The sequence below is a fragment of the Triticum dicoccoides genome, chromosome 1B (assembly GCF_002162155.2).
Source record: "Triticum dicoccoides isolate Atlit2015 ecotype Zavitan chromosome 1B, WEW_v2.0, whole genome shotgun sequence".
Lineage (NCBI taxonomy): Eukaryota > Viridiplantae > Streptophyta > Magnoliopsida > Poales > Poaceae > Triticum > Triticum dicoccoides.
The window spans coordinates 697,201,047-697,214,055 of record NC_041381.1 but is presented as its reverse complement, the minus strand read 5'-3'; the positions used below and the strand labels follow the sequence as shown (position 1 = coordinate 697,214,055).

Genomic DNA, 13,009 nt, shown 5'->3' with positions numbered 1-13,009 from the left:
GGCACTCCTCTTGTTCGCAACTCTACCGCTACGACTGTGGGAGGGATGTTAGAGATATATTTGGGATACATGTATTTGGTAGTCTAGGATTTGTAATCCGTCTCCTACCTTATTTTTAGGAGAGGTGTCTTGCCTTCCAAATCTTGTACTCAATATATACTCACCTTCGAGGCTCAATAATACATCCATCATATTCCGCAACAATCCCTCTCTCTCCCTTCTAACAGTGGGAGCAACAAACTCTATGCCGGCTGGTATGCCAAACTTGATGTATCTATGGAACCCCGTCGGGTGTACTCGGTGCACATTCTTCAAATATCGGTAGGATGATCAACATTTCTTCATACAATCATATTCAACCCAATCCTATTTATGGGTAGCAAAAAAAATGATTAATAGTTCGCCTAACTTCTCGGTTACATTTGGTTTTTGCACCAAGGCGCAACAAGTTATCATATTTTGCATATAGTTCAGCAAAAAAAAAAGGTTCTAAGAGTTCACTTCACTTTTTGGTTCAATTTAGATTTTATGCCAAGGGTGCAATGGGTCGTCTAGTAGACAAATCGCATGAAGAAAGCTATATGATTACTGGCAGTCCGCTTCAGAATGAATTCTTTTTCAAATGAACCTAGCCACCGCCACCCTACTCTCCCACCTTCCTACGCTCTTCGTAGTACTAGAAAAGCCAGCGAGAAAGCACACGATGTTTCCGAGAATGATGGCAGTGGAGCGCTCACTCACGGTGCACGGTTATCTGCCCACATGAAGCAAAGGTTGAGCCCCTTTGCTCCGGTGCCTATGATGGTGAGGAGGGTGAGCGGTGACACGTCGATTTGTGGTCCGGAGCATGTGGGCCGAGCTCGATGTTGCAGTCGGCATCGTTTATGGAGGACAGAATCTGGGCCTAAGGCGGACCACCGTAGTGCAAGGTCGTGCTCGGTGCCGTGACAGAGGAGAAGGGCCATGCGGGAGCGGGGCACCGATCTGGTCGCGAGTGTGGTGGTGCCGTTGACGGTGGTGTGCCCCGGCGTCTATGAGCTCGCTTGGCTCCGGGAGGTCCGCCTATGGTGGATCTAGGCCCCGGTGCCCATATATGTTGGTGGCTGTGGCGATAGTCGGGCGCAAGGGGACGGCGGTTGTCCAATGCGGTCTCGTGGCGGTGGTGGTGGCGGGCCAACCAGTATTGGATCGGGCTTGCGCCTTACTTCCGGTTGCGGCCGTGGCAGATGCCGGAAGTGCCCGCGAGCATCTGCTTCTTTCTTGAAGGCGTTATTGAGGCGGAATGCTCGCTTCTTCGCCCTGGACAACTCGGGGGAAACCTCGTATCCTCTACGGGACCATACGATGATGACGCCGGCGCGTCGCTCCTCTTGGGACATCGTTTTAGGAGTGGCTACCGGTTGGACGGGCCATTGGTAGGCGGTGGTTGGTGTTGATGGCACTTGGCAAATGCGATCCGAGCTCTCATTCATGTGGTGGGCAGGCCTAACGTTTTCATTTGAAGCCGGATTGGCGAGGGTGTGATCGTTTTCGAATTAGCTCGTCCCATCTGAGCTTTGTGGTACGTTCTTCTTCATCAACAATGAAATGCAACACCCGTTGTTTCTTGTCAAAAAGAAGTCATGAAACAATCTCAAGCCATCCACAATAGCATTCTTAGGTTCACAATCGAGTCGACAACATGCAGTCGGGTAGGGAGACGTTGGGTCAAGCCCACGACAAGTCAACAACAACAACAACCCATGATCCGATACGCCGGATCATAATGCATTCATTAATGACTCGTAATTAATTGTCAATTAATTATCCGTTCCCAACCGACCAAAATAAAGCGCGCACATGACATGGCCTGAGCTTGGCTTGTTGACGACGCGCCGGCTGTAGTGGAGGAGCACAGGTGAAACAATACTGCCCATCTCAAGCTCCAATATCATGTGAAAAAGGATCCCTTATATGTTGGTTCCAACTCTTCTCCAAAATGGGGGTGGTACTAAACTTTCCGCCATGTCATGACACTCCACATGGACCTTTGAGGTTTCCCAGGAAATATTGTCTATATGGGCCTAAAGCCCATCTACAATTCAGCACATTCATCATATACGAAAAATAATATGCTGGTAATTTATTTATTTTCTTGATGAATTACATGAACTCTCTTGCATGGTCACAATAATAATAATCACGCCTGATGCGAGAACATTTAGTTCCACCTGGATATGCTTGAGAGAGTACAGGCCTACAGGGTTCTGTAAATATTTCTAGGTGTTCCTCTTTAATTTTTTTGGAACAGGCCAGGTGTTCCTCCGGAGTATGAGTACAAGACTCCCTCAATCAGAGTTTTTCTGGTTTTTATTATTGTTTCTTTTTCTCTTTCAAATTTGAAAATAATTTTGAAATTCGGGAACATTTTCTGAATTCATTGTTTTTAATTCACAAAACCTTTTTGAATTCATTAATATTTCACAATTTCATTGGTAATTTTTTTAATTTTGGGAAAAACATAAAACTATTAAACACTTTTACATGGACATTGTTTGAAATTCAGCACATTGTTTGAAGCCTGGGAACATTTTTCAAATTCATGAACAGTTATTTATATCCGAGAACCTTTTTCCAAATTTTGGAACATATTTTTGAATTTCCAAACTATTTTTCAATTCCGCGTACATTTTTTGATATTGCAAACATATTTTGAGTTCACTACATTTTTGAATTTGTAAACATTTTTAAAATGCATTGAATTTTTTAAATTCACAAAGAATTTTTAAATCCAAGATTTTTATTTTGCAAATTCGCAAATTAAAGAAACGTACACGAGTAAAACAAAGAAAACACACACCAGAATATTTGCTGACTTTCTTCTACCGCGCAGTTTGCGGGTTGTTTTCGGGGTCCAGGGTGCGCAAACGGTCCGTTAACTGGGGCAAGAAGGCCGGCTGATTTGTGCGGTCCTGCGCGAAAGGGCCGGCTCATTTCCGTGGTGCAGGTACCCCTCAAAAAAAATTATGTGGTGTAGGTGGAAGCTCAGTGGTCTTTGTGGTGTGAATGATTCTGTTTGTTCTAGGAATCCTTGGTCTTTTTTGTCAAAAAAAAAAAAGGAATCCTTGATCCAGGCCCTGAGACTGGAGTTAATATCTGTGGCAATCATAAGAAGACTGAAAAAAATAAAGAACTTCATGTTTCACTGTCAGTTCACCAAAATATAATCAAGTTAAACACTGTACTATACATGTACCCATCAGCCACCATCAGGACAAGCGTGTCATGTGCTGCAATGTGATTCACATATATACAAACTCCTATGGAACTCTCTCACAATCTCAGTGAAAATTAGGCCTCATGGCTGAGCTACCTTGTGCCAATCTGCACTAGAAAGGTAGCTAGCAGCTCTAGAATCCACAGAAGTCCTTCAGCTCATCATGCACGTCCTCGTTCCTGAGCTTCAACATAGCTGACTTTTCGATCTTCCTGATCCATTCCTTGGACACGTGGTAGATGCCTCCGATCTGCTCCAGGGACCGGCACCTGCCATCCTCGAGGCCGTGTCGCAGCTTCAGCACGCGCCCTTCCCTCGCCGGGAGCCTGTCCAGGACCAGGAGAAGCCTCTCCCTCAGCTGCCTCCGGAAGATGGCCTCCTCTGGGTCTTCTAGTGATGTGTCTGGGGTCACGTCCTGCAGTTTAAACGCCCTTCAGACAGACTTATTCGTCATTCAAATTGACGTACTGTATGAACTAACTGTAGTTTTTGAGATAATAGGGGAGTTGTTATTCTCTTATCTGAGAAGTTTGTACATTTCCATGGATTCATTGATCATTCATAACTCTGGTTTCTGAATGTGAGAGGGCATTCAGAGAAGGCTAGAGGGCAATACCACGAACTTGGCGTTCTGTCCGGCCCCGACCTCCATGTAGAGTGAAACGACACGACGGGAGCACTTCCGAGCCAATCTAACATTGGCAACCGACGCGCCAACGAAGGTCGCGATCTCCGAGTCTATTGGATTCCGCCCAGTGCTGGATCGAATTGCCCGCTTAGCTTCCCTGACCTTTCGGATGATACAATCCATCCTTGCCTACACTTGCATAATTCCATCGTCAGTTCCATATCATCAACAAAGGTATATGCTTTTCTTTTCTTGCATGAAGCACAAACTGACACATATTGAAATAGCTGTTGGGTTCAGAGGCATACGGGCAGCTGGATCACTCCAGAATTTTCAGCGAGGAGCGCTAGCATGGGTTTCCTTATCCAGTACTTCACATAGGTTGAGAATTTGCATCCTCTCCGGCTGTCGAACCTCTCAGCGCCATCAAGGACACCCATTTTCCCAGCCTGCATTGTCATTTCCGACAAGGCCGGTTACAAAAGGTTGCTAGTTGTCAAGGTACAGGAGATAAGGAGAGGTTAGAAGTATAAGCTTGCAACCTGGAGTAGATCCTCGAAAGCTGTCCCCATTCCGGTGTATGTCCTTGCAATGTATTTGACAAGCCACTCGGTGGTCACCAGTAACCTCTCTCTGCAGCAGTATCCGGCTTGCAGTCTACTCTTCAGGGCCGCTTCATCAACTCCAGCTGCTTTGGCCCACTTATCATAGCAGACCTCCTGCCCTTCCTTCACCATGTTTTCCCTGATCTTCTCAAGGTTTGCACATTCCTGGGAACACGCACATTCAGAAAACGTTACAGACGAGGACATGAACAATATGGCAATGAGAATACTGATGAGGGGGATACCTTGATAGTCACCAGCAACTCCGACTGTTCCCGAACTATGCTCCTTCGCCGGCCTGGATAGTTTTTCCACTCAGTTATAAATTGACTACTAGTGGACCTGCGTGATTTTCTTGGTTTTCGTGAGGATGCTTTTACACAAACCCCGGGGATCTTTTCTGACGCTCTAATTCTCTTCAGTTTCCTCTCTTGGTTTTTCCCGCTTCGAATAATCACCAATTGATCATCGCTTTGCTCCTCGAGAGGAGTTATCGGAGTGAATTTGGTATCATTCCAAGGAAGTGCAAAATCTGTTTCATGTGAGGTATGTGTTATGGTGGCACCAGACCTCGACGCGTTAAACCATTTCAGAGCTCCAAGCTGTTCAATATGTACAAGGATATCTCTTTCAAGCACCACCAAATCTTGAGCAGCCAAACTACTCTGTAACACGTGGATGTTTTGCATCAATAAGTTATACTCCAAACTGTTGCTACTTGTGTGCGATACATCCATCCAAGCAGACATGTTGAACTGCGCATTTCTGTCAAGAGCACCATCAAGGGATGTTCTTTCTGCATCCACCTGGAATTGACAATGTGGTCATTTTCTGTACCAAAATTCAGAAAACAAAGAGCAAATGTGTGATTGAATTCAGAGTGTGCACCTTTATTATTGGTGAGCTGCTTGCCTTGTTCTCTGTTATCTGAAGCAAACCGGGTGAAGACACAGCAGTTCCGACAATCTCACCCCGGCGCCGGCTAAGATTAGCGCGCCGATTGAGCAAGAGATGCAGGGCAAGAACTCTCAGGGATTCAGAGCAAACTGACCTCCCGCCCACTGCATCCATCACAGAATCACAGAAATTAAGGTTGTGTCTGGCTTTCCGAATTATCCAAACACGCAGCCATGCATAGTCATTCAGACAATCATCAACCGTCAGGTAACATTCAGAAACAGAAGTCTGAACTACACTACAGTAACATTTTTCTGTTCTGTTGGCAAAATCACAGCACCTTGTAGATAAGGGGGTGGTTCTTGCACGGGGAAGAAGATAAGATAGGAAAAAACATGCAGATATCTGACAAGAGGTCAAGAGACTGGAGCGCTCACGTGGAGAGTGGGGGTGCTTGGGGAGATGGGCCTGCAGCATCCACGGAGAGGAGGAGGAGGAGGAGGAGGACGACGACGGCGAGGGCGAGCAGCAGCACGGGCCGCGCGCCATGGGCAGACCCATGGCGCCGGATAGCTGCGGGCGGCAATGGTGATGGCGCCGCTGGGAGGAAGGGGATAGAGTTGCAGGGGGCCTATCAATCCAGAGGCCTGCCTTTGTGTTCTGGGCTTCTGGCTGGAGCGGACACTTGCAAAAAGATTGGATCTTTGAGGGTGAAAGCGAGTTGGGATATTTTTTTTCCTCTCTCTCATGGGATATTTGCTATTTCCCGAGGTTATTGACAAGAGCTTAGCCTCAGAAAAAAAATGATTTTTTATCTCAAAAAATACCCGCTTCATAAATAAAGCCACCATCATGGTCAAACAATAAGGTTTAAGTGCAGCAAAATAAAATGGGGGACTATAGGCGCCGGTGCGCCGGCCCAAACTTTGGGCCGGTCACGTCCTAGCCGTCCAATTAGGACTCCTGTAACCGCCCGATTTCATCTCCTTCCCCGTGCTTCTTCTTCCTCTGTTACCGGGCAACCCCCGCGCACTCTCCCAGCCGCATCGAGCTCGCCCATGCTCCCCCTCACCTCGCACCAAGCTCGTCACGCACCCCGCAGATCTGGAAGCACAGTTGGTTGCCGCACTCCCGAAGCGTCCCCCCTCGTCGGATCCGGCCCCCGCCTTGATAGATTGCAACCTCACCAGCGTAGCTTCGCCGGCAACACGGTCATGCGTCCTTCTTTGCAACCTCCCCCTCTCTTGGATGCAGCTCCCATGTAGCAAAAAAGCATGTCAATGGAAGCTTTTGCGGTTGCCGGTTGCAATAAAATAAAGGCCCCGGCATTGCCGCCGCAGAAATTGCTCTAGTCGACGCAGCAAAAACAGAAGTTGTTTCCAGCTCAAGGCTTCACGGTTGTAGCAAAACTCTTCCGGTTCTAGCTCCAGCGTCGGTCGGTGGCAACAAAAAAGCTTTGTTCGTTGTAGCAATATTCCTCGTCGGTAGTAGCAAAATATGAGGATGGTTGCAACAAAAAAAACACAGCCGTAGTAGGTCGCAGCTCCGTAATGGATGTAGCAAATCCATCGCTGGTAGTAGGGAATATTTAAAATGTTCATCCACCAGGGAACGTACGTCTGCGACTGAATGAAACGATCGAACGCGGAGCGCGTGTCGGTGCAATGCTTCGGCCGGTGATGAAGTCATGTACCTGGGGTAGGGTCATAGACCTGCCCAAAGGTACCTTCCACAAGGACACTCACAAGAGAAGCAGCCTTCCAGTCGACCTGGTAGGTTTCCACTCGACAGATTCAAAGACACTCGACCATGAAGACAGACTCGACCACCAGGAGTCCAAGAGCCACTCGGTACCCAAATGGTCTGTAGTTAAATAGTCTTTATGACCTTAATGACACTTTATGTAAAGGCGTTACCAGTAACGCCTAGCTTTAACGCACCTTAAACCCTCTACTACGTGGGCTGGCTGGGGTCCTGGCGCACTCTATATAAGCCACCCCCTTCCACAGGTAGAACGGTTCGCACCCCTGTAACACATACGCATATAATCCAGTCGATCGCCTCCGGGCTCCGAGACGTAGGGCTATTACTTCCTCCGAGAAGGGCCTGAACTCGTAAATCGCTTGCGCATACAACTACTCCATAGCTAGGATCTTGCCTCTCCATACCTACCCCCCATTCTACTGTCATACTTAGAACCACGACAGTTGGCGCCCACCTTGGGGCAGGTGTTCTAGCGATTTGTTGGAGAAGTTGGGATTCTTTCCATCTCCGGCATCATGGTTTCAGGTGGAGTTCTGATCGATGGCCACGAGATCCGCCTCGGTGCGCTCACGTTCGTCGCCGACGACTCCGCTTGGCTTCAGGAGGCTCCACTCGACGTGGACGCGCTCCTCGTCCGCGGGGCGACGCACTTACGCGCGTGTGTCCGCGGCGTCCTCCTGCGGCAACCGTCGACCCAGTATGGGTCGGCTCCTACGCTGTCTTCACTCCCAGTCTCCACCGGCGCAAGCGTTCCGGTCGGTCGAGGCTTCAGCGGTGGGTGAGGCATGCGGTGGCCCGCCAGTCGGCCATCCCCCAAGTCGCGGCGATCGAGCCCGACGAATCTCTCTAAGGCCTGTTCGACCTGTCGACTGGCTCCATAGAGACTGCGTCCGAATGCGATAGCAGTGACCCGGCGGCAGAGGTTCTGATGGTCGATGGACCATGCAGTCCCCCTGGATTCACCCGCACCAACGGAGGTGGCAGTGGAGACGATCCGGAGCAAGTCCACGAAGAGTACTTGCCCGAGCCCCGCACTTTGCTCCAGAGGGAGGAGCTTCGCCGTCGGAACATGGATGCACTTCACACTCCTATCGTTGGAGAAACCCCTGAGGCTCGCGCCTTGGAGGATGCGCGCTTGGCCAACCTGGCTGAGCGCACTCGACTGGAGAATCTTCAGCGAGTACTCGACATGCGTACGCGACCAAGGGTTCCAGAATCCAGTCGACGCCAGCTCTTTCAACCGCCAACTCAGGTATATCGAACTCCGATTCAGAATTTAGCAGCTGCCGCCCGTATAGCAGAGTCAATTCAGCCTTCCCAGTCGGAGGCGGGTAGAGGTTTGCAGCAAATCAAGGATTTGCTCCGGGCGGCAGGAGATCAAAACTCAGTTGTATCCCAGTCGCGGAACAGGGTTCACAGCCGATCCGTCGCTGCGAATTCAGTCCAGTCGGCCCATAGTTCAAGATCGCCCCCGAGGCGTGAAGAACGTGGGGGCCGACGTGATGATCAATACAAGGGCCGCGAGCAGTATGAGCACCGATTCGATCGCAACGATCGACGTTGAGTGCGCACTCCTCCCCCAAGGGGTGGATCATACGCTCCTCGGTAACAGGACGACAGACGCCAAAACAGTGATGGGCGAAGAGTTCCAGTCGACCCCAGGGAACCAGGCTTTGATGCGAGATCTATTATCGTTCAAGGTTTGGTCGACAGGAACAAAGCTCACCGAGACGGCCATGATAGAGATGTTCCTTCCAGCAGCAGAGTTCATGTCTCGGGACCAGAGTGTTTCAACAGAGCCATCAGAGCCACAGTGATTCCTCCCAACTTCAGGTTGGCGACTGGAGTCAGCAAGTTCACTGGAGAATCCAAGCCTGACACTTGGCTTGAAGATTACCGAGTGGCGGTTCAGATCGGCGGTGGCAACGATGAGGTAGCCATGAAGCATTTGCCTCTTATGTTGGAGGGTTCAGCCAGGCGTGGTTGAATCAGTTAGCACCCAACAGTATTTACACTTGGGAAGATCTTGCCCGAGTGTTTGTCAGGACATTTGAAGGAACTTGCAAACGACCAGCAGGTTTGACGGAGTTGCAGTCGTGTGTGCAAAAGTCGAGTGAAACTTTGAGAGATTATATCCAGAGGTGGATCACTTTGCACCACACAGTCGAGAATGTATCTGATCACCAGGCAGTCTGTGCCTTCAAGGAAGGTGTCAAGAACAGAGAATTGAGTTTGAAATTTGGTCGAACCGAAGATATGACCCTGAGTCGGATGATGGAGATTGCCACCAGGTATGCAAATGGTGAAGAAGAGGATCGGCTCTGGTGTGGTAAATATAAATCGGCCGCCAATGAGGCCGGCGGAGGAAATTCTAGTCGGAAGCAGAAGCGCAAAGCCGAGCCAGCGGCTCCCGGAGAGGCCTTGGCCGTGACCCCGGGAAAGTTCAAGGGGAAACCCAAGGGTCCTTGGAACCCCAAGAAAGTGAAAGACCAGGATGGAAACGACGTGTTGGATTTGCCATGTCATATTCATACAAAGAAAGATGAAGAGGGTAAACTCATTTACCCGAAACATACCACTCGACAGTGTCGGCTCTTGATTCAGCAGTTCCAAGGGAAACAGCTCAAGGATAAGGATAAGTAGACAGACAAAGTTGAGGACAGAGATGACAGTGATGGTGGATATCCCCAGGTCAATTCCACCCTGATGATTTTTGCTGACGTCGAAAGCAAAAGCCGATTGAAGGTTATCAATCGGGAAGTGAACTTGGTTGCTCCGGCGACTCCCAATTATCTGAAATGGTCCCAGACCGCCATCACATTCGACCAGTCTGATCACCCGACGCACATTGCCACCCCTGGGAGGCAAGCATTGGTGGTCGACCCAGTTGTTGAAGGCACTCGACTGACCAAAGTCCTGATGGATGGTAGTGGCTTGAACATATTATACGCGGAGACGTTGAAAGGGATGGGCATTCCGATGTCCAGACTCAGTACCAGTAACATGAGCTTCCACGGAGTCATTCCTGGAAATAAGGCTGAGTCACTCGGCCAAATTGCTCTTGATGTAGTTTTTGGTGATTCAAAGCATTTCCGAAAAGAAAAGTTGACCTTTGAGGTCGTGGATTTCCAGAGCGCTTATCACGCTATTCTGGGGAGACCAGCTTATGCACGTTTCATGGCCCGACCATGTTACGTGTATCTTAAACTAAAGATGCCTAGTCCCAAGGGCGTGATCACTGTCACGGGCAATCGGAAGAAGGCAGAAGAGTGCTTCCAGAAAGGCTCTAAGATCGCCGATGCTCAGTTGGCAGTGGTAGAGCTACAAGAGTATCAGAAAACTGCAGATCCGAGTGATTTGTTGCGAGCTAAGAAGCCCGCTACGGAGTCAGCATTTCAGTCGACTGGCGAGACGAAACAGGTTCACATTCACCCCACTGATCCCAATGCTGCTCCGACCAACATCTCAACAACACTCGACTCAAAATAGGAAGAAGCGCTCATCCAGTTCCTCCGTGAGAACTGGGACATCTTTGCATGGAAGCATGCTGACATGCCGGGTGTTCCCAGGGGGCTGGCTGAGCATTGCCTATGAGTCGACCAAAAATTCAAACCGGTTAAAGAGTATCTTCGGTGGTCCGCCGTCCAGAAGAGAAAGGCCATTGGCGAGGAGGTGGCTCGGCTCTTAGCAGCAGAGTTTATCCGAGAGATCTACCACTCTGAGTGGCTCGCCAACGTTGTCATGGTCCCCAAGAAGGACAAGTCGTTGCGCATGTGCATCGATTTCAAGCATATCAATCGGCCTGCCCGAAAGATCATTTCCCTCTTCCTCGCATCGACCAAATAGTCGACTCAACTGCGGGATGCGAGAGGTTGTCTTTTTTAGACGCCTATTCCGGGTACCATCAGATCCGTCTATATGGACCCGATGAGATTAAAACAACGTTCATCACTCCATTCGGGTGCTTCTGTTATGTCACCATGCCATTTGGTCTCAAGAATGCCGGAGCCACATTCATGAGGATGATTCAGAAGTTTTTGATCACTCAAATCAGTCGGAATGTGGAAGCGTACATGGATGATATAGTGGTCAAGTCACGAAAGGGTTCCGACCTACTGACTGACCTTGCTGAAACATTTGCCAATCTCAGGAGGTATGATATCAAGCTTAACCCATCAAAGTGTACATTTGGAGTTCCTGGTGGAAAGTTACTCGGTTTCTCGTTTCTGAGTGAGGAATCGATGCTAACCCAGAAAAGGTTGGCACCATACTCCGAATGAAGCGCCCTGTGCGTGTGCACGATGTCCAGAAACTTACTGGATGCTTGGCCGCTTTAAGTCGATTCATCTCTCGCCTCGATGAAAAGGCATTGCCTCTTTACGGACTGATGAAGAAGTCGGACAAGTTCGAGTGGACTCTAGAAGCTGATGCAGCGTTTGCAGAGCTCAAAGCTCTGCTATCCACCCAGCCGGTGCTTGCTGCCCCAATCAGCAAAGAGCCTTTGCTGCTCTACATTGCAGCCACTGGACAAGTCGTCAGTACTGTACTTACGGTCGAGCGGGAAGAAGAAGGAAAAGCCTTCAAAGTTCAACGCCCAGTTTATTATCTTCCTGAAGTACTGAACCCATCAAAGCAAACATACCCTCACTATCAGAAGCTTGTTTATGGGATCTATATGACCACGAAGAAGGTTTCTCATTATTTCTCTGATCATTCCATTACAGTCGTTAGCGACGCCCCTTTGTCGGAAATTCTTCATAACAGAGATGCAATTGGTCGAGTGGCAAAATGGGCGATTGAACTCCTTCCCCTTGATATCAAATTCAAGGCAAAGAAAGCCATCAAGTCCCAAGCAATAGCAGATTTCCTCGCCGAGTGGACTGAACAGCAGCTTCCGACTCAAGTTCACTCGAAACACTAGACTATGTTTTTCGATGGTTCCAAGATGCTGAACGGTTCTGGTGCAGGGGTTGTATTGGTTTCCCCCCAAGGAGATAGGCTCAAGTATGTTCTCCAGATTCACTTTGATTCTTCCAACAACGAAGCAGAATATGAAGCACTCCTGTATGGGTTGCGCATGGCCATTTCACTCGGCGTCCGTCGCCTTATGGTCTATGGCGACTCGGATCTGGTTGTTAATCAAGTGATGAAGGAGTGGGATGTCAGAAGCCCAGCTATGACAGGTTATTGTAATGCAGTGAGAAAGCTGGAGAAGAAATTCGAGGGGTTAGAGCTTCATCATATACCCCGACTGAAAAATCAAGCTGCGGATGATTTGGCGAAGATAGGGTCCAAGAGGGAAGCCATTCCCAGTGATGTATTTTTGGAACACATTCATGCTCCATCAGTGCAGGAGGATCCTTTCACAGAAGAAGCCTCGCAGCAAAAGAGTGCCAATGATCCGACTGAAGTTGAGGTCCCAGCCGTGGTCGACCTGATTATGGAAGTTGTGGTCATCACTCCCGACTGGACAGTGTCGTACATCGCATATATCCTAAGGAAAGAGCTCCCAGAGAATGAAGAAGAGGCTCGACAGATCGTCCGTGGATCCAAGGCCTTTACAGTGATCAAGGGACAATTGTACAGAGAAAGCGCGACTGGAGTCGGCCAGAAGTGTATCACGCCAGAAGAAGGTCAGATAATTCTTGAGGATATCCACTCGGGGACCTGTGGCCATCATGCGTCCTCTCGGACCATTGTGGCTAAAGCATACCGAGCGGGATTTTACTGGCCGAAAGCAAATGAAATGGCAAAAGAAATAGTCGACAAGTGTGAAGGATGTCAGTTCTATTCCAACATGTCGCACAAGCCAGCCTCAGCCTTGAAGACCATTCCACTCATTTGGCCCTTCGCTGTTTG

General features: G+C 49.1%; 1 protein-coding gene across 1 annotated transcript; it reads right to left on the bottom strand.

The window, feature by feature from the left end:
• Positions 1–3,160: 3,160 nt before the first annotated feature.
• On the bottom strand, positions 3,161–6,034 carry LOC119349801 (RNA polymerase sigma factor sigC-like). The gene is made up of 7 exons (XM_037617888.1): positions 5,824–6,034; positions 5,378–5,550; positions 4,735–5,295; positions 4,427–4,654; positions 4,193–4,333; positions 3,873–4,073; positions 3,161–3,671 (listed from the first exon to the last, which is right to left on the bottom strand). Exons 1-7 carry the CDS (start codon positions 5,945–5,947, stop codon positions 3,390–3,392), a joined length of 1,710 nt encoding a protein of 569 aa, XP_037473785.1. The 5' UTR covers positions 5,948–6,034; the 3' UTR covers positions 3,161–3,389.
• Positions 6,035–13,009: the final 6,975 nt, after the last annotated feature.

Coding starts and splice junctions, on each gene's coding strand:
- LOC119349801 (XM_037617888.1), bottom strand. CDS start 5,947: ATGGGTCTGCCCATGGCGCGCGGCCCGTGCTGCTGCTCGCCCTCGCCG. Junction 4,655..4,734: donor AGTTGCTGGTGACTATCAAG/GTATCCCCCTCA, acceptor GCGTGTTCCCAG/GAATGTGCAAACCTTGAGAA. Junction 3,672..3,872: donor GACAGAACGCCAAGTTCGTG/GTATTGCCCTCT, acceptor TTTAAACTGCAG/GACGTGACCCCAGACACATC.